The sequence below is a fragment of the Mustelus asterias genome, chromosome 9, assembly GCF_964213995.1.
Source record: "Mustelus asterias chromosome 9, sMusAst1.hap1.1, whole genome shotgun sequence".
Lineage (NCBI taxonomy): Eukaryota > Metazoa > Chordata > Chondrichthyes > Carcharhiniformes > Triakidae > Mustelus > Mustelus asterias.
The window spans coordinates 43,515,281-43,535,781 of record NC_135809.1 but is presented as its reverse complement, the minus strand read 5'-3'; the positions used below and the strand labels follow the sequence as shown (position 1 = coordinate 43,535,781).

The 20,501-nt window shown below is 41.7% G+C and overlaps 1 protein-coding gene across 2 annotated transcripts in view; it reads right to left on the bottom strand.

The window, feature by feature from the left end:
* Positions 1 to 20,501, bottom strand: part of atxn10 (ataxin 10) — a 228,157-nt gene that overhangs the window by 32,564 nt on the left and 175,092 nt on the right. For both annotated transcript variants that reach the window (XM_078220094.1, XM_078220095.1), the window contains one exon: positions 2,287 to 2,350. In XM_078220094.1, coding sequence (XP_078076220.1) covers positions 2,287 to 2,350 — 64 coding nt within the window. The remainder of the gene's footprint in view (positions 1 to 2,286; positions 2,351 to 20,501) is intronic.

The window sequence follows — 20,501 nt, the reverse complement described above, 5'->3', positions numbered from 1 at the left end:
AGATAATGACCCAGCCGGGAATCAAACCTGGGTCCCTGGTGCTGTGAGGCAGCAGTGCTAACCATTGTGCCACCGTGCTGCCCTGGAATGGGCAATAATTGCTGGCCATGTCCTACGAATAAATTAAAAAATTAACATACTAATCCATCTGTTCCCATGATAATTGGCCTGTGGCTCAGGTAAAAGAGATGATCAGATGTGAGCTTCTGCATTTTAATTTGGACGCTGGCTCAAAATCTCTCAGAAGGACCTGAATTCCTAGTTCTCCCTCTGTCCTTAGCTCCTACGTTTAAAATCAGGATCATTTTTAACTTTCAGCCCTACTTCACAATCTAACCCTTTGGTTTTTTTTCTAGGAATCGCAGGTTTAACACAGCCTCCTTTTGTGCAAGAAGTTCAATTGTCTGTCGTGTAAAAACCTCTTTAGCTATTTCAAGAACTTCATTAAGATTATGTCGATGTTCAGCTACGAAAGCTTTTCATTCAGTTCCATGAATTTTCTTGATTCCTTTTGGTTTTTGTTCACCCACAGTGTTCGAGCTGTATCTAATTTGTTTCTAACAACAGCTATTGCTTCTCTGTTTTGAAGTTTTAATTTATGTTCAAGAACACTTATTCTTCCTCACAGCTTCATAGTGTCAACACTGGACTCAGCTTTTCCACTCTCCATATCCATGATGTTGCTCTATTTCCAAGAAGAGGACAACATGTGAAATGTGATGAACACTTCACTCATTCCATAAAAAATTAATTGGGCCATATTTGAATAAAAATATTTTTGGCAGATAAAGACAAACTATCTCATCAATTTTTTTTATTTTCGAAACGAAGAGCTTATGGTATCTTGGAATTTTAGGCAAACATCACAGCCTACTCCATCTAACTATGCAACCTAAGCCCCAGACCTCATGAATAGGGCAACCACTCTCTGCTGTGTGATTCTAGGAGCAAGTCAAAAAATTTCCATTAATGTATTTTCTGCATTGTAGATTTCACCAAAATGCCCGTCCTTGGATACCAGAAGACACTTTTCAATATTGTGAAAACATATCAGATGGATATTTACAGGGTAAATGGTAGGACTCTGAAGAGTGCAGTTGAACAGAGGGATCTGGGAATACAGGTACAGAATTCCCTAAAAGTGACGTCACAGGTGGATAGGGTCATAAAGAGTGCCTTTGGTACATTGGCCTTTATAAATCGGAGTATCGAGTATAAAAGTTGGAGTGTTATGGTAAGGTTATATAAAGCATTGGTGAGGCCGAATTTAGAGTATTGTGTACAGTTTTGGTCACCTAGTTACAGGAAGGATGTAAATAAGGTTGAAAGAGTGCAGAGAAGGTTCACAAGGATGTTGCCGGGACTTGAGAAGCTGAGTTACAGAGAGAGATTGAATAGGTTGGGACTTTATTCCCTGGAGCGTAAAAGAATGAGGGGAGATTTGATAGAGGTGTATAAGATTTTGATGGGTATAGATAGAGTGAATGCAAGCAGGCTTTTTCCACTGAGGCTAGGGGAGAAAGAAAACCAGAGGGCATGGGTTAAGGGTGAAAGGAGAAAAGTTTAAAGGGAATATTAGGGGGGGCTTCTTCACACAGAGTGGTGGAAGTGTGGAATGAGCTGCCAGATAAAGTGGTAAATGCGGGGTCACTTTTAACATTTAAGAAAAACTTGGACGGGTTCATGGATGAGAGGGGTGTGGAGGGATATGGTCCAAGTGCAGGTCAGTGGGACTAGGCAAAAAATGGTTCGGCACAGACAAGAAGGGCCAAAAGGCCTGTTTCTGAGCTGTAATTTTCTATGGCTCTATGGATATCTCAAAGTGCTTTACAGGCACTGGATTACTTTTGAAGTTTAGTCTGACAATGACCAGATAATTGTTTTTGTGACATTGGTTGAAGGATAAATAGTGGCCAGAACATCAGGGATAACATCCTTATTCTTCTTGGACATAGAGCCATGGAATCCTCTACACTGATAGAGGGGGTAGATAAGGCCTCAAATTAGTCTCATCAGAAAGACGGCACCTCCAACAGTACGTTAATCCAGTAGTGCACAGGACAGGCAGCCTTGATTTTGGTGCTCAAGCCCTAGAGTGTGACTTGAACCTGGTGATACAACAGCGAGAGTGCTATGAATTGAGTGACATTTCATTTGGTTGTTACATTTCATGACATGACTTTGGAGAAATGAAAGAACTGTAAATTCTGAAACACTTATCCCTCTTCTTATGGAGCAGAAATATGAAGGCGGATCAAAAGAAGAGAGTATTGCAGGAAAGGATACAAGGGTTATTGCCATCGATGCTGCAGTTGTCCAAGATGAGTGGAATACCATCTAATTCTCGGACCTATACAAAACACAAGAAGAAAGGATTAAACTTAAACCTAACACAGCATTATTTTTTTATTTGATTTTCCAGATATTAGTTAGGCTGTTCTAACTCAAACTGAAGACAAACCTTCAAATGATTTCTCATTCCCTTTCCAAGCAGTGGGAAATACCATTGTGGGAGTGAGTGGGCAGGCAAATGATCAATTCCCCCTTGCCTCTGTCAACCATTCTTAGTGATAACTGGTGCTCTGGGGCATTCTACACCCCTCCCCCACCCCCCAATCCTTAGCAGGGCTGATAGCCAATCACTGGCACTTCAACACTAGCTGGATGGATTTGTTTATAAAATTCTCACTGAATTCTTATTGTCCACCTGCTCTGTCCAGTTCTCTGTGCTTCAATCAATTATGACACTTGACTGCAGGAGGCAACTGCAAATACAAATTCATGCCTTCCATTCCATACTGCAGTATGTTGGTGCAATAAGTTCTGTAAATTAACAAATGGAGGGGAGAAAAATTGTACGACAAAAATGAAGTGTTTTGGGATTAGAAAGTTGTTAAAAAAAAGAAAAATCAAAAGAGAGAAATCCACGAGAGAGAACAAGTTTAAGATGATATGCCATTCTCTGTGTTGAAAAATTTCAGATTGCATCGTTCTGCAGAGAAGCTCTTGAAAAGCTCAACTTATATGATTTTACAAGTCAAAATCAAGTTTGATGACTCTATCCAGCAGTATACTTAAATACAATATTTACAGCTCGTCTTACTCACCAATCTGAAATTTAGTGTTCATCACCAATCCCAAAGACAATGTCCATGTTCTAATGAGGATGGCATCTTGTAACAATATGCTAATTACCTAAATTAATTAACTTTGATATTTGTAATTTATATTAATTACAAATTGATATAAGGTGGAAGATTTTAATCACATTGTTCACTTATCACTTCATTTATTGTTTAAATGAAATATCAATTGTGTTTTAATTTATTTTAAAATGTTGATCTGAACCATGACATTGGCATTCTGCCTTTGGTTTAATTGCCCAATCAGTAAGAATGATACACTAGATCTGTCAATGAAAGGATTTATAATTAAAGGTCTTCAGCATGGGTTACAATGGTTTAACTAGACATGGAGTTTTGAAGCTGCAGCAACCACACAATGGAGAAAAAAACTTGTGGATAGGTTGTTCCCTGGATCCTGCACCCTTACTTGGGGGGCCTGCTGTGGGGACTGAAAACTGCAATGAGGTGATTTTTCCAAGGACAACCTCTCCGAGCAGAAGGCATGGATGAAGTGTTCTTCAATTTCAGTGTTTTAAGCCATCCCAGATGTCAGTTTCACTGAAGACACTCTACCCGTGCTGCACGCAATCAGATTGAAATTCTGCAGTCCTGCTACTTCCGGTCATAAATGGTGATGGACAATTAAACTAACAGGAGGAGGCTCAACTAATATTCTTTCCTCAGTGATGGAGTTGCTGAACACATCTGTGCAAAAAGCCAAGGCTGACACACTTGCACCCAGAAGTGCTGAGCGAATGCTGTATCTTGACTTCCTCCTGAAGATCCCAGCATCAGAGATGTTGATCTTCAGCCAATTTGATTTACTCCATGTTATATCGAGGAATTTATTGGTTCACAGGATGTGGATGTAGCATTTATTGCCCATTCTTAATTGCCCTTGAACCGTTGCAGTCCATGTGGTGTAGGTATATGTGCTGTATCAAAGAGTGTTTCAGGATTTTGATCCAGTGGCAGTGAAGGAACGACAATACAGTTGCAAAACAGGATGCTGTGTGGCTTGCAGGGGAACTTATGGATGGTGATATTCCCATGTGTCTGTTGTCCTTTGAGATGGTAGAAGTCGTAGGTTTGGAAGGTGCTTGCAAAGGAACCTTGGTGAGTTGCTGCCGTGCAATTTGTGGATGGTACAGACTGACACACAGTGGCAGCAGTGGTGGAGGGGGTGAATGTCGAAGGTAGTGGATGGGATGCCAATCAAACAGGCTGCTTTGTCCTGGATGATGTCGAGCTTTTTGAGTGTTGTTGAGCTGCAGTCTTCAAAGCAAGTGGAGAGTATTGCATACCTCCTGACTTTTGTCAGGTTGATGGTGAACAGGATTTTTTTTGGCCGGGGGGGGGGGGGGGGGGGGTCAGGAGGTGAGTTACTCTTCACAGGATTCCTAGCCTCTGACTTCCTCTTGTAACCACAGTATTTATGTGGCTGATCCAGTTCAGCTTCTGGTCAATGGTACCCTTCAGGATGTTGATAGTAGGGGATTCAGCGATGGTCATACCATTGAATATCAAAGGTGCATCCCAACCCTCACATGCTTGAAACTCCCAAGGTCTGCCGGAACCTGCGGGTCCACTCTTGGCGAGATTGAATTTCTTAACAATTTTCGCTCCTCTTTGGAGTCTTCCCACGTCAACTACTACCCTGGAGAGAAGAACAGACTGTACACTTAATCCTCAACTACTGTCAATGCTACTCTAAAACTCGGCCACTAGAGATGAAGAAGAATGATTGGAGTGGCTATTCTTTCAATATTCCTCTCCAGTATCTGAACAATTTCTTTGCATGTGGGGAAAATAGGATGTTTTTCTGAGATCACTTCATTGTTCTGCCTTTGATACACACACAATTCTGGCTGTTGCTAAGTGAAAGATACAGTGCGTCAAAACATGCTCATTTTTTGAGGTCTGACAATGACCCTCAGGTCAACTGATTGCTAATAGCCCTGAATTGCAGTCCTATTTACCAGTCTTAGTTTGTTCCTGGCTTGGTAAATATCAGTAAGTACACAAGTCCAGTTAGAAGCAACATTTTCTTTGTGGAATGTAACATATTGCAGACAGTGACAGGATTCCACTAAAGCTCTCCTATTATAGTCAAAACAGTGGCTGCTATTAGTATCCTCACTGATGGTACAAAGAGTAAACTTTCATCACATTGCGACCATGTTAAAGAACAACATTGTCACTCAGTTGAGGATTCTTTCTAAAAATAATTATGAAAAGTTATTAAGGGTCCTGTTCTACTGTCAAATTCTGGTCGATTTATTTTTGAACAGTGTTGATTATTGAAGTAAGTGGCTGAAAAGAGCCTTTGACGACAAACAAACATCCCCTGAAAGGCTTCCCTATGACTTTGAGCAACATCCTGTCATTTAAATTGGTAAGGTTTAAGTACCAAGGCCTCTCTAAATCTGTGGTTAAGAATAATCAAGCATTCTTATTTCCTCTTCCTGCCCGTCATCCTTTTGATCGAATTCCCAGAGCATTCAGCTCGAAGCACCCATTCCTTGTTCTTTCACTCTCTTACTAGTTCACACCTATTCCCGTCTGTCTCTCAACCCAAACACCCATGGATTCTCATCCCTCACCCTCATCTTCCTGTCTCTGGCCAAATGCTCTGACCAGCAGAACTTGTTCACCACCAGAAAAAAACAGCCAGTGGCTTGATCTGATTTCCCTCCTGCATTCACAGCCTGATTGGATTTTTACACTATCTAGGACACTGCCTGAGACTGGGAATTCATAGAAATAAAGAAATGGAACAGATTTTGAACAAGTTTTGCATCCGTCTTCACAGTAGAAGACATGAAAAGCATCCCAAGAATAATAGAAAATCAAGAGGTAAAATGGAAGGAGGAACTTAAAACAATCACTTGAGAAAAAGGGCTGGGGAAACGAGTGGGACTAAAGAGTGACAGATCTCCTGGGCTCAATGGTCTGAATCCTAGGGTCTCAAAACAAGTGGCTGCAGAGATCGTGAATGAATTGGTTGTAATCTTTCAAAATTCCCTAGATTCTGGAATGGTCCCAACAGATTGGAGGGAGATGGAAAGCAATAAACTATAGGCCCAGTTAGTCTAACATCTGTCATTGGGAATACATTATTAAGGAGGTAGTAGCAGGATATTTAGAAAATCATAATACAGGCACAGTAATCAGAATTTAGTAAAAAGGAAATTGTGTTCGATACATCTATTAGATTCTTTGAGGATGTAACAACTAGAATGGATAAAGGGGTACGAGTAGATGTAATGTATTTGGATTTCCAACAGGCATTCGGCAAGGTGCAAATAAAAGATTCACACACAAGCCAAGAGTTCATGGTACTGGGGATGATATATTAGCATAGATAGAGGATTGGCTAACTAAGAAGAAATTGAGGATTAGGATAAATGGATTATTTTCAGTTTGTCAAGTGTAACCAATGGAGTGCCACAGTTATCAGTGCTGGAGCCTCAACTATTTATGATTTAATATTAATAACTTGGATGATTGGACTGAGTGTATTGTAGCCAAATTTCCTGTTGATACAAAGATAGGTAGGGAAACAAGTTGTGAGCAGGATATAAAGAATCTGCAAAGGGATATGGATAAGTTAGATGAGTAGGAAAATATTTGGTCAATAACATATATGGGAAAATGTGATGTTGTCCACTTTGGTCAGAAAAATAATAAAACAGAATATTATTTAAATGGAAAGAGACTGAAGAATGCTGTGATAGAAGGGGATTTGGGTGCCCATGTACATGAATCATAACATGTCAGCATTCAGGTACAGCAAGAAATTAGGAAGTCAAATGAAATGTTGGCCTTTATTGCAAGAGGGATGGAATATAGAAGTAGGGAAGTCTTGCTACAAGTGTAAAGGACACTGGTAAGACCACACCTAGAGTGCTGTGCACAGTTTTGTTTTCCGTACTTCAGGAGAGTTATGTGCAATGGAAGCAGTTCAGAGAAGGTTCACCAGGCTGCTTCTGGGATGAAGGGGTTTTTTCATGAGGAAATCTTGAGCAGATTGGGCCTAAACTCATTGGAGTTTAGAAGTATGAAATATGATCTTATCGAAACATATAAGATTCTGAAGGGGCTTGACAGGGTAGATGCTGAGAGGATGTTTTCATTTATAAAGGAATAAAGCACTGGGGACATTCTTTAAAAATAAGGAGTCCCCCAATTAAGAAAGAGCTTCTTCTCTTCCAGGGAGCAGCAATGACTGGATCATTGAATATATTCCAGTCTGAGTTTGATTTTTTTATTGATAAGGGAGTCCAGGGTTATGGGTGGGTGGGGAGGAGAAGCACCGAAGGAAAGTGGAGTTAAGATTACAATCAGATCAGCTATGCGTTTATTGAATGATGGAGCAGGTTTGTGGGCATACTCCTTGTTCCAATTTCTTATGGTCTTAGTTACAAGTCAACCGACCCCCTGAAGTAGCTTTACTGATACCAGGAATATATGGATGAAAACATTCACATCTTTCACTGCCTAACTATAATCTGCATCCTTTGCTTCCATTAACACCTTTGTGCCATTATTTAGTTGTGTTTTCTGCTCTGATGCATTTAAAAAATACCCTAAGAGATTAAACACAGTGCAGCATAACTCAAACTACTGATAACTGAAGTTTAATTCTGCCACACATCTGTCAGGCTATCTTCATGCTTGAAAACAAATGAAAGCCTGTGACCTCCCCGCAATGCCTCTCCATTGCAGAGAGTAAAAACTTGCCACTTACAGCATTAAGAGTTCTAAGCTAACATCTGATACACTGCCACAGTGCCCTGTCACCTCTACTGAAACTCAGGTTGGAAAATTTGCAAATAACATTTCCCATTATTGGATTTTTAAGAATAATAAGTACTAATTGATACACCTCCCAAAGTTGAAACGTCCATTTGTATAACTTCAGCATAAATATACTGCTTTGGCATTGTGACAAAAGTTTCCCATTACAAAAATAAGACCACCTTTAAATGACAAAGGTATTTTCACCTGATTTTATTTGACGAAAAACAAATAGAAGAAAAAATATATTCAACATAAAATAAGGATGGCACCAATCCTGAAAAAGGATTGAATCACATTGGGTTTTCGACATCGTAATTTACAATTTCATTTTTAAATTGTCACGTCTAGGCTTCCGTCATTCTACAGAAGCTGAGAAATGCAGTGAATGTTCAGTGACGGTCTAAGCATTTAAAGGCATGTAGAAACGAGTTATTCATAATATTGATACTTGATAAACCCCTTTCTAATAATCATTATTGTCAATTTTCAGACAATAATAGGATCTAATTCAGCTGCAGTGAAAAACATCCAAATCCAAGGCTTGCATGGTGACTAAAGATCACACTAATTAGCCTTGTTATAAAATAGTTTTTCATTACAGTTGTCAAAATGTAAAGTCCACTACTTAGCATTGAAGCAACTCTAAGAAAATTGCATGTCATTATGAGATTGTTTGTCAAGAGAAAAGGAACGGGGATTAATTTCATCCATACAACCCTGCTCTCCAAACTAATGCTTAAGCCTTTAGTTCTCACATCCCTCTCCTGACTTGTCAATAAAAGACAATTTCTGAGAGCTCAGCCTTGGGTCACACAAAAGACATTTCTTCACGGAGTTTTTGTTCCTGCGCATGAACAGGAGTGCTCCAAGTTAATGTAACAGAAAGATTTTTTTTTAAGATGTCATAATTTCAAAAAATAGAACTTGTCAAATTTTAGGCCAGTTGATGACTCACCTATGATTCAATCATTTTTAAACAGCTAAGGTGGTTTCCTGTAACAAATAGAATATCTTGACACAAATTATAAGAAGCAAACTCATTATAATCTCTCAGCAAGTGCCATCAGAATCTCTTTACTTTATTGTTTAAACAGATGACCCAGATAGAGAAATCCTTAAAATTCATGATTAATTTAGAAGGAGAAAGGAAAACAGAGGTAAATAGTAATTACATTGGTTTCTCTTACGGTTATTTTTTCTTAATTGGATAAGTTATGCATTTATTATCAGGATGGATTTCCATGGTAATGATATTTTTCACAGCTCTGCAGTTTTTTGGAATAAATCTTCCTGTTTATGTCCTTGGATTTGCTATCTGTTATCGCTTCTTTCTGTGTGGTCACCTTATTTGCAACCTCTCGTCCTCTGTTGTAATTTTATTAAAATGTGCCCTCTAACTAGGGGTTTCTTTCCCTCAATACCCTCTACACTTTTTAAATGGTCTTTCACAATTTTCTGTACATTTTAAATCTCTATTTGGCTTTACACATTCGATAGAATTTCTATCACCCTTTACAATGGATGAATTTTAAATATAATACGTAGCCATTTGACTATTATTTTGTGTATTCTTGACACTTTATTTCTCTCCTTCTCCAAATTGTTTCTCTCACCCTTTGGAATTTGAACAGAAGTGGGTTCTGCTGACAAGCAGGTTCATGTTCAATTGTGATAATTCTGCAAAGCAAATCTTCCCTCTTCTCACCATTACTGTTCTCCTCCCTAGCACCCAACTCACAAATATTGCATGCCCCAGGTTTGAAAATCATAGAAACCCTACAGTACAGAAAGAGGCCATTCGGCCCATCGAGTCTGCACCGACCACAATCCCACCCAGGCCCTACCACCACATCCCTACATATCTTACCCGCTAATCCCTCTAATCTACGCATCCCAGGACACTAAGGGGCAATTTTTAGCATGGCCAATCAACCTAACCCACACATCTTTGGACTGTGGGAGGAAACTGGAGCACCCGGAGGAAACCCACGCAGACACGAGGAGAATGTGCAAACTCCACACAGACAGTGACCCAAGCCGGGAATCGAACCCAGGACCCTGGAGCTGTGAAGCAGCAGTGCTAACCACTGTGCTACTGTGCCGCCCCATCTCATCTTTTCACTGAATCATAGAATGGTTTCAGTACAGGAGGTGGGGGGAGCAGGGGTTTGGGGGGGGGGGGGGCGGGGCGGGGTGACTACGTTTTTGAGGACTGGATTTACATTCATATTAAAGAAGCTGCAAAATAAATGATCGATGCTGCATGAAATGTTACTTAAAAAAGTGAAGCGCCACCTTATACTTCAGACCTTTCATAACCTCAGGATGCCCCAATTACTTTTGCAGCGTGACCACTGCTCTAATGTGGGAGGCATCAGTACATTAATTCATCCCTCAAAAGTGTGTCATGTGACGGTTCGTTAATCTCAGCATGTTAACATGGAGAAAGACTGGGTGCTCCACCACAAGTGAAGTTAAAATCAAGATCAGGCATTCAGCCTTCAACTATCTTTGTACTTTTCCTGGTGGTCAAAGCAACATTGGGGCCTGTCTTGGAGCACATCATTGAGTTTGCTCAGTCTCAAACAGACAGAACATGACGGAAACAAAATGCCTATAATGGAGGATTCCATTCCATCAGAAGACTCTAGGAAACTTACTTATTCTTGTACTCAAATCCCCTTGCAATACGGTCATTCCTAATTCCTTGCTGAACCTGCATGTTAATTTGCTGTGTTCCTTGTACAAGCACACCCAAGTCTCTCTGAATATCAACACTCCAGTTTCACATCTTCTTAAAAAATGTACTTTTTCTATTTTTACGATCAGAGCAAATGACTTCAGACTTCCCTACATTATACTCCATCTAACATCCTGTTGCCCATTCACTTAACCTGTCTATATCACTTTGCAGGCTCACTACGTCCTCCACACAGTTTACCTTATCAGCAAACTTTGACTCTCCACCTAAGTCATTAATATATATTGTAAATAGCTGAGGCCCTAGCTCCACTGATACTCCACTATTCAAAGTCTGCCAACTTGGAGAAAGTCCTGCTTATGTCCTCTCTCTGATTTCTATCCATTAACCAATCCTCTATCCCTAACTCCATGAGCCCTTATCTTGCTTATTAACCTTTCGTGTGACACCTTATCGCCTGCCTTTTGGAATTCCAGCTAGTGATTCAGCTGGTTCCCCTTTATCTCCCCTCCTAGTTACATCCTCAAAAAACTCTAATAAATTTGTCAAACAGGATTTCCCCTCAGCAGAACCATGTTGACTCGTTCTATTCATACTCTGTTTTTCTAAATGCATTGTTAAAACATCCTTATTAATAGATTCCAACAACTGATGTTAGCTAACTGGCCTGCAGTTCATTTGTGTTAATTCTTCCCTCCTTTCTTGAAAAGTTGTGTAATATTTTCCAATTTCCAATCTAATAGGACCATTTCCAAATCAAAGGAATTTTGGAAAAATCAGAACCAGCATTTTCACTATCTCTGCAGCTAAATCTATTAGCAGCTGAAGGTGAGGCCACCAGGTCCAAGGAATTTGTTGGAATTTAGTCTTTCAAGTTTTGCTAATATTTTTTCTCTGCTGTTATTAATTTCCTTAATTTCCTCACTCTTTTTAGCTCCTAGAATGCTATCTATTTCTGGTATGAAACTTGTATCTTCTATTGTGACGACAGGAACAAAATATTTGTTCAATTCCTCTGCTAATTCCTCATTCCCCATGATAATTTCTCCTGTCTCTGTTTCTAAGGGCCAATGTTCATTTTAGCTACAATAAAATTTTTCTCTTCATATACTTTCCTGCCTAGTTTACTCTCATATTCTATTTTTTCTCTTTTTAATAAACTTTTTGATGGTCTTGGCTGGTTTCTATAACACTCCCAATGGAATGTATTTTTGTTGAAGATTGAGTGTTTCTTTAAATGTTTCCCATTTTAATTTACCTTCTTAGCCTTTTAGTCTATTTATTCAACTAAATTTAGCCAGTTCTCCCTCCCCCTCCATACCTATGTGTTATTGGCTTTAAGTTTAAGATCCTTGTTTGTAATTGGAGTATGCCAATTTTAAACTTAACATGGAATTCAATTCTAGGGTCCTGAATCTTAATAAAGGAAACGACAATAAAATGAAGTGCAAGTTGATTATGGTGGTCTGGGAAACATTACTTTGAAGGTTGACAGTCGATAGGCAATGGCAAACATTCAAAGAACTGCAACAATTTGAGCGGCACGGTGGCACAATGGTTAGCACTGCTGCCTGACAGCTCCAGGAACCTGGGTTCGATTCCCGGCTTGGGTCATTGTCTGTGTGGAGTTTGCACATTCTCCTCGTGTCTGTGTGGGTTTCCTTTGGGTGCTCCTCCCACAGTCCAAAAATGTGCGGGTTAGGTTGATTGGCCATGCTAAATTGTCCCTTAGTGTCCTGGGATGCGATTAGCGGGGCAAATATGTGGAGTTGCGGGGATAGGGCCTGGGTGAGATTGTTGTCGGTGCAGACTTGATGGGCCGAATGGCCTCCTTCTGCACTGCAAGGTTTCTATGAGTTCTATGAATTTATTCCCGTCTGCCACAAAAGTAAAATGGGAAATGTGGCCAAACCATGGCTTAGTAGGAAAATTAGATATAGTATTAGAAGAGGCAGACAAATTGGCCAGAAAAAACAACAGACCCATGAATTGGGAGGGGTTTAGAATTCAGCAAAAGAGGGCCAAGGGATTGATTATGAAGGGGAAAACAGAGTACGAGAGTAAGCTTGCGGGGAACATTAAAATTGACTGTAAAGGTTTCTATAGGTATGTGAAGGGAAAAAGGTTGATGAAGACAAATGTAGATCCCTTACAGTCAGAAGTAGGGGAATTTATATTGGGGATATAATTTATAATCATCATTGATAATAAACGGCTAAATAAAGCACCAAAGAAGATGGAAGCCATCATGGAAGCTCCACATCCAAAGAACATGATGCAATTAACATCATTTTTAGGTGTGGTCAACTATTATGGTAACTTCGTCTTCAATTCAGCTACTCGTTGAAACAACTACATAATCTATTGTGCGTTAAACAGTCTTGGCACTGGACATCTAAATGCAAGGAAGCACACAAGCCAGTGAAGGCCGCCTTGCAAGGGTCTGATGTCTTAGTCCATTTTAATCCAAAATTGCCATTACAGTTCGCTTGTGACACATCATGATCTAAAACTATACGTATCACGGAAACTAAAGTTGACAGTCCAAGGCGGGTGCTTGTTGTGGGGCATCAGTGTGACCGTCCCTCCTAACTTATGACAAAAACTGTTGAAGCAACTATATAAAGGGCATCCTTTATGTAGTTGCTTCAAAGGATAAAAGAATGCCCAGCCAGGAGGAAAAGTGGGACAATGCCAGTCATGTGCTCATGTGAGGAAAGCACCACCGTTGTCACTCATACACCTGTGAGAATGGCCTAAAATGCCATGGCCAGAAGTGTTCATGATGAAATCCAGCAATATGGAGAAAACCATAGAGAAACTTGAGGAGATCTTTGCGAGGTTTGGCAAGTCGGAATGAATTGTCAGTGCCAATGGCCCACAGTTTACATTGCACAAATTTGAAGATAACATCAGGGGGAGTGGTATCCATCATATCAAATCAGCACCCTATCATCCAGCTACTAATGGGTTAGCTGAACGATTTGTGCAATTCCTGAAACAGTCAATGAAAGTTTTTCGAGACCAAGGAATGCTAACCTAGCATTTTAATAGCTTCTTAGCATCCTGCAGAAATAGTACACATGCGACTCCACGGACTTCACCTGGGTTATTACTCATGAAGAGGATTCTAAGAATGGCGTTTGATCTTTTAACATAAGAGACATCAGCGATAATAGAGCAAAACCAACAAGTCACAAGTTGCCAGGAGACAAGTGAGTTTGCTTCACCAACGGGAGCGAGTGCTGGTGCGTCGCTATGCTACACATGGCAGGTGCGTATCTGCAATTGTCTTGGCTCGAACCGGCTCAGTCTCGTTCATGGTTCAAACCGAGGATGAACTGGTTTGGCGATGCCACTGACCAGTAGCTGGCTACCCACAGTGGCTTGTCAGAACCACCTCGAGATGAAGCACCCTCTCTAGCTTCTGATGTCAGGCCTGTTACTACCAGCGCATCAGTTAAGCCCAAAATGACTAGCGATCTCATTGCCACTGCCAATTCCCCATTGTGAACAATACCAAGATCCCTCCAAGGGAAGAAACATCTACAGTGGGGAGGTATAGAGTGAAAGTCCTGGAAAATTTCAATTTATTTGATGTCAAGTGATGTATTCGAATTGCTTCAATGACATCGTCAGTCTTGCACTTTATGATCAGATCAAAAGTCATAAAATCACATTTTGAACCTTAATCAAAATATGCAGAACAGCAAAAAGACTTTTTCCATTTTCTGAAATTGTTATATGTCGATTTCCTTTTAAAATTGACTTCTTGCTGCAGCCGCCTAAACAACTAAGATTGGATACTGCATGTACCATTTCCCACCAATCCCTGCTAATTTGCACTTTCACTTTTCTTCATTATATTAAGGCCTTTCACTTTCAACTCTGTAAGAAATCAAAACTGTCTCCATATCACAAGCACATGTAGTTCCTACATTGCAACATTTCAGAAAAAAATTCATTAGATGTAAAGTGTTTTGGAACATTGAAGACTTGAGAGGCACTATATAAATGCAAGTTCTTATTTAGAGTAAAGTCCTGCCTTTTGCGACTTCCTTGTCCACATAATTGCTTAACTGCCCTTTGTACTTTGCACACCTCATCACCCATCACGTGAGCAATGTTCACTTATCTGCATTTCCTTTCTGAGGAGACATCTCTGAAGTGGATTCCTCCCACTGGTTCTGGCTGTGGACATAAACTTCTCTTTTTCTACAGGAGTAAGAAGCAGTGCCCGGAATAGTTGCAGCTGAAGTGCAACCCAAACTGAAAGATTAAGCTGGAAATATCCAAATTTCTCTCAGTCCAGAGCTGGAATAACAGCTCTGCTCAATTTTGAAATGTTCACTGATTTTGTCTGCCAGTTTTCAGGTGATTCATTTTTTAAAAAATGAGGATTGTCGCCTTTTCAGTACTTTTTGTGCTGCTCAGAGGTGCCCCCCTCTGTTGCATATCGGTACCACAATTTGCTGTACAGTACTGTACCTGTACAAAGCAAAGCTGCCCTTGCATTGCTTGTACCAACCTAAATGACACCCATTGAAAACCATGTTTATCGTTTGCGAGGTTCCATGGGAACATAATCCCTGTGAATGGTGCGACTTCACTGTATTTATCAGTCCAGACATTGTAGTTTTATGAACATATGAATTAGGACCAGGAGTAGGCCAACTGGTTCTTTGAGCCCGCTATGCCATTTAATAAGGTCGTTACTGAACTGGTGTGGCCTCCACTTTCCTGTTCACCCCTTATACCCTTAGTCATTGACTAACTCAATGACCATGTCCCCACTGCTCTCTGGGGAAGAGAATTCCACGGATTAATGACCCTCAGCAAAAAAAAACATTTTAAATGAGACCCCTTATTTTTTAAACTGTGCCCCCTAGTTATAGTCTCTTCCATCAGGGGAAGCATTCTCTCAGCATCCACCATGTCAAGTCCCCTCAGGAACTTGTACGTTTCAACAAGATCACCTCTCATTCTAAAGATGGGCCAATGGTCCTGGTGGACTCTGGAGGTTTTCACCAACAGGACATCAACATAGAGGAGAATATAGGGCTGAATCAATGCTTCTCGTCTCAGCTTTGCAGGTCCAAATGCAGACAAGTTGCACTCATGGGGATTCCCTAGCAGCAGGTTGAGAACCACACATAATTTCAGGCAAGACAAAAAAATAGAGAGACACACACAGAGCATGATCCAGTTAAGGGATTCTTCCTTTCACAGCTTTTTCCCCAATAAGACTGATTTCAAAGCCAGCAGGTTCAAAATTTAAAGGTTAGCTCTGTCATTTGATTTCCAGCAAGTCACCAGCTTTTGCCTTTCAGTTTTCCCTTCATCAATTAAAGTGATTGCAGTTCAAAACACAAAACAAACAGCTCTTCCTCAAGTACCACGAAGCCAGGTTTGCTCCAGTCCAAGGTGAACTTATGAACTTCTTTAAAAAAACTCCAGGTCAACATCCAAGTGTCCAGATAGTGCAATGTCTTTCCACATTAAAGAAAGAATTTTGATAAACGTAGTGCAGTAAAGCACAGGAACAGGCCCTTCAGCCCAGGATGTTGTGCTGAACATGATGCCAAATTAAACTGATTTCTTCTGCCTGGTCCATATCCCTCTATTCCTTGCACATTCATGTGCTTATCTAAAAGCCCCTTAAATGCCCCTAACGTATCTGCCTGCACCCCTACCACTGGCAGCACGTTCCAGCCACCTACCACTGTCTGTGTAAAAAAACTTGCCCCTCACATCTCCTTTGAACTTTCCCCCTCTCATCTGAAGTGCATGTCCCCTAGCATTAGACATTTCAATTCTGAGAAAATGATTCTGACCGTCAACCCAATCTACGCGTCTCATAATTTGATAGATTTCAATCAGGTCTCCTCTCAGCTTCTGCCACTCATACTCTCCAATCAAGCATCCAGGTAAAGCTCTTCTGCAACCTCTCCAAAGCCTCCACATCTTTTCTGTAATGTGGCAATCAGAGTTGAATGCAATACTCTAAAGTTTTATAAAGCTGCAACATTGACATCGTGTACTCAATGCCCTGACAAATAAAGGCAAGCATGCCATATGCCTTCTTTACCACCCTATCTACTTACATGGCCACTTTCAGGGAGCTATGGGCTTGAATCCCAATAGCTCTGTACATTAATGCTGTTCAAGGTTCTGCCATGAGTTTCCTAACATATATATTAATAGATTGGGAGTTACTTGGATGGCACAATGAAGGGCTGCATATCCAATTATGTTTAAGACACTGGATTAAGAGAAATAGTAAGTTTTGCAGATTGAAGAAGGAAGTTACAAAGGGACATAGGCAAATTACACGAGTAGGTAAAACTGTGGCAGATGGAGCTCAGGGAGGGGATATGTGAAATTATCCACTTTGTAGCTTGGAAACATAAATCAGAATACTTTCTTAATGTTGAGACTGCAAGTGATGGTGACAAATTGATATAGGTGTTCATATAACTTTGGACAGGAACAAAACAAGAATCAATCAATAAGGCTGATAGAATGTTTACCTTCATCTCAAGGGGGCTGGAATACAAAAGAACAGAAGCGATGCTTAAGTTGTTTACTGGCTTGATCAGACCTCATCAGAACGATGAATGGTGTCGAATTCAGGTGTTTAACATGCTATATGAATTCTGTAGGATAGATGCAAGAAACTTTCCTCCAATGGATCACAATTTTAAAATTAAAGCTAGGTCAGTTACAGTGATCAGGAAGCACCTCTTTCACAGAAAGGGCATCAGAAATCTGGGACTCTTGTCTGCTAAAAAGCTGTGGATGTCAACTGAAATTTTCAAAGCTTTAGTTCATCAATTTTTGTTAGATAAGAGTATGGAAGGATACAGAACAAAGGTAAGTAAATACAATTGTGTACGAATCAGTCATGATCTAACCCCCCTCCGACCTCTCAACTCAAACAGGGCCAGGTCACATCTAAGTATCTATGCTTCAATGTTGTACTCCAATGCAGAGGTGAAGGATGGGTTCTGTGAGCAGCTTGACACTGCTAACAACAGAATTGCAGTGTCAGAACATTTTCACCTACTGGGAGATTTCAATTCAAGAATGAGTGTGGACCATGAGGCATGGCCCTCCCACCTTGGACATCATGGCTTGGGAAAGATAAATAGAAACGGAAGAGATTACTTGAGCTTTGCTGTTACCATGAGCTCTTGATAATTACAAGAGATCCAAGAAGGGAAGATTCTGAATGCATTAATAGCATGCAAAGTAAAGTCCAACAGACTGTTAGGTAGCGTGCAATGACAACTGATTACAACTTTACCATAACATCCAGGCAACTCCGACACATGAAATATGAGGGGCATTTATGAAGGGATCAAAAAGACAAAAGGTCCATCAGCAAAGAAAATGGTTCCATTGAAAACAAAGGCAGAGAGGTAATCACAGACTGCAACAAACAATTGGGGAGATGGTTGTAACTGCAGGGTGAACACTGTCACTGAGGAAGTTCTAGATACCATAGAAAGCCTGCCTATTTTGGCAGAGTTGGATATCAAACCCACAATAGGGGAGCTCAGCAAAGCTATTGACTCACTTCCCAGGGAAAAGCCCCAGGTAATGATACTATATCACCTAAACTCATCAAGCATGGGAAACTGGCATTTTTGCAGTGTCTGCACAAACCTCTGTCTCTGCTGGAGCGAGGGGCAGTGCCTCTGGGTGTGTGCAATGCAAAGATTATGACCCTGTACAAGAACATGTCTGCAGCAATTGCAGCAACTATGGGGCATTTTCTTGCTGAGCGTTGTATGAAATGTATTTGCTTGAATTGCCTTGGTCAGACTGCAGATTCCAGCTGAATGCAACTACCCCGAATCCCAGTGTGGTTTCAGAACTGGAAAACCTATAATTGACATGATCTTCTCAGTCCAACAGTTGCAAAATTAATCCTGTGACAAAGGAAACCACTATACTTTATTTTTATCAACCTCATCAAGGCATCTGACCATGTGAGCAGAGGCAGTCTATTTAAGCTGATGGAGAAAATTGGCTGCCTGCCAAAGCTGCTCAATGTGATAAGTAAGGTCAGTTGTGATGGGGCAACATCAGAAACCTTTGGGATCAGCAGTGGTGTCAAACAGCATTGTGTTCTGACATTCTTTGCTGCCACATTCTTCCCTTTGCTGCTGCCATATGCCTTCAGGTCATCCACAAGGGTGTCTATTTATATAGCAGAACTGATGGAATCTGTTCAGTCTAGCTCACCTGAGATCCAGGGCAAAGGTACGCCAAGATCTCATCAGAAAGTCGCTCTGCTCTGACAATGCAGCATTAGCAGTCCATATTGAGGAACACCTTCAGTGACAAATGAAGTATTTCACTCCAGCGGGGTTTACAGTGGATCCCCACTTTCGGGAAACTATCAGGATGACCCTGCTGGAGTGAAGCAGGGGCAATCGGGGCCCGGGTCTAGCAGGGGGGGGGGGGGGGGGGGGTGCCTCATGGGCATTGGCACCCTGACAGTGCTAACCTGTGCACCCTGGAACTGCCCAAGGGGCAAAGTGCCCATGCCCAGGGAGCACCTTGGCACTGCTCATTGGGCATGGGGCAGTGCCAAGGGGACAGGGCATATGGGAGTGGGGCCTAGTGGGAGGGTGCAATCAGTAGGGTTGGGGGGTCCCGCTGTCTCTCTGCCATTGGGATTGGTCGGGGCAGGAAGGCCAGCAATCAGGGTGGGCTGGGGGGGGGGGTTCTGCTAGGGGGTGGTTGGGGGGGGGGGGAGGGGGGGGAGGGGGGGGGGGGTCAGCCACAGGTGTGGGATCTGCCTCCCAGAGGGTCTGCACTGCAGGGTGCGGGGGGGGGGGGGGGGGGGGAGGGGGGCGGTTGCTGAAGATCAAGGCACTCTGGGATAGTGGGGCGGGGGGTGGTCAGGGCTGGGCCCGGGAATGGTGTGGGGGAGCCGCGATCGGGCTGTTGGGGGGGGTACGGGGGGAAAGCACGGTGGGGATCCTGGACTGGCCAGCGATTGAGCTGGACACACCCGGAGGCTGACAGTTTCAGTGCCACTGTACATGTGCAGAGGCCCGTTGGTTTCAGCCTCCCGGGCAGGAATAGACTCCACCCCCTGGAATCTAATGATGTTCATGCTGGTGGCCTCTGCATTGCAAAGAGCGTGGGAGATTCTTTTCTGAACTCCCACTGAAAAAACAGTGCGAATTACTCCTGTTTTCCCATGAATTCAACACTTAGAATTTTTTGGGGAGAATTCCACCTGTTATGTCTGAGAGCATGTGCAACCTGACTGAGGATTTACCAAACTGAGAGTTTACCAAGACCATGTCCTCAGCGCATTCCCCATATAGTGGGTCAGTGGTGAGAACTGGACAATGTTCACTATGTGGAGATGCCGGCGTTGGACTGGGGTAAGCACAGTAAGAAGTCTCACAACACCAGGTTAAAGTCCAACAGGTTTATTTGGTAGCAAATACCATGTGTTGAATGTGTTAACCTGTGTTGAATGCTCCCTCCACCCACATTGTCTGTACCTTTAAGATCTGTCTGGCTTTAGAGATTTGCATTCTAATTAGTATTCTGTAACTTGATTTCTGTGTCTGTGCACTGTTTGAGAGCAGATATCCACTCCATCTGACGAAGGAGCAGTGCTCCGAAAGCTTATGGTATTTGCTACCAAATAAACCTGTTGGACTTTAACCTGGTGTTGTGAGACTTCTTACAATGTTCACTGGGAAGGAGAAAAAGCTGAATAGAAGTATCTTCGACATTTCCTGGCTGGACAAGACCTCACCAACTCAGAGGTCCTGGAGCATGATAATTTCATCTGTATGATGCTTGCACAGGCTCAGCCATGTTCATTAGATGAATGACAG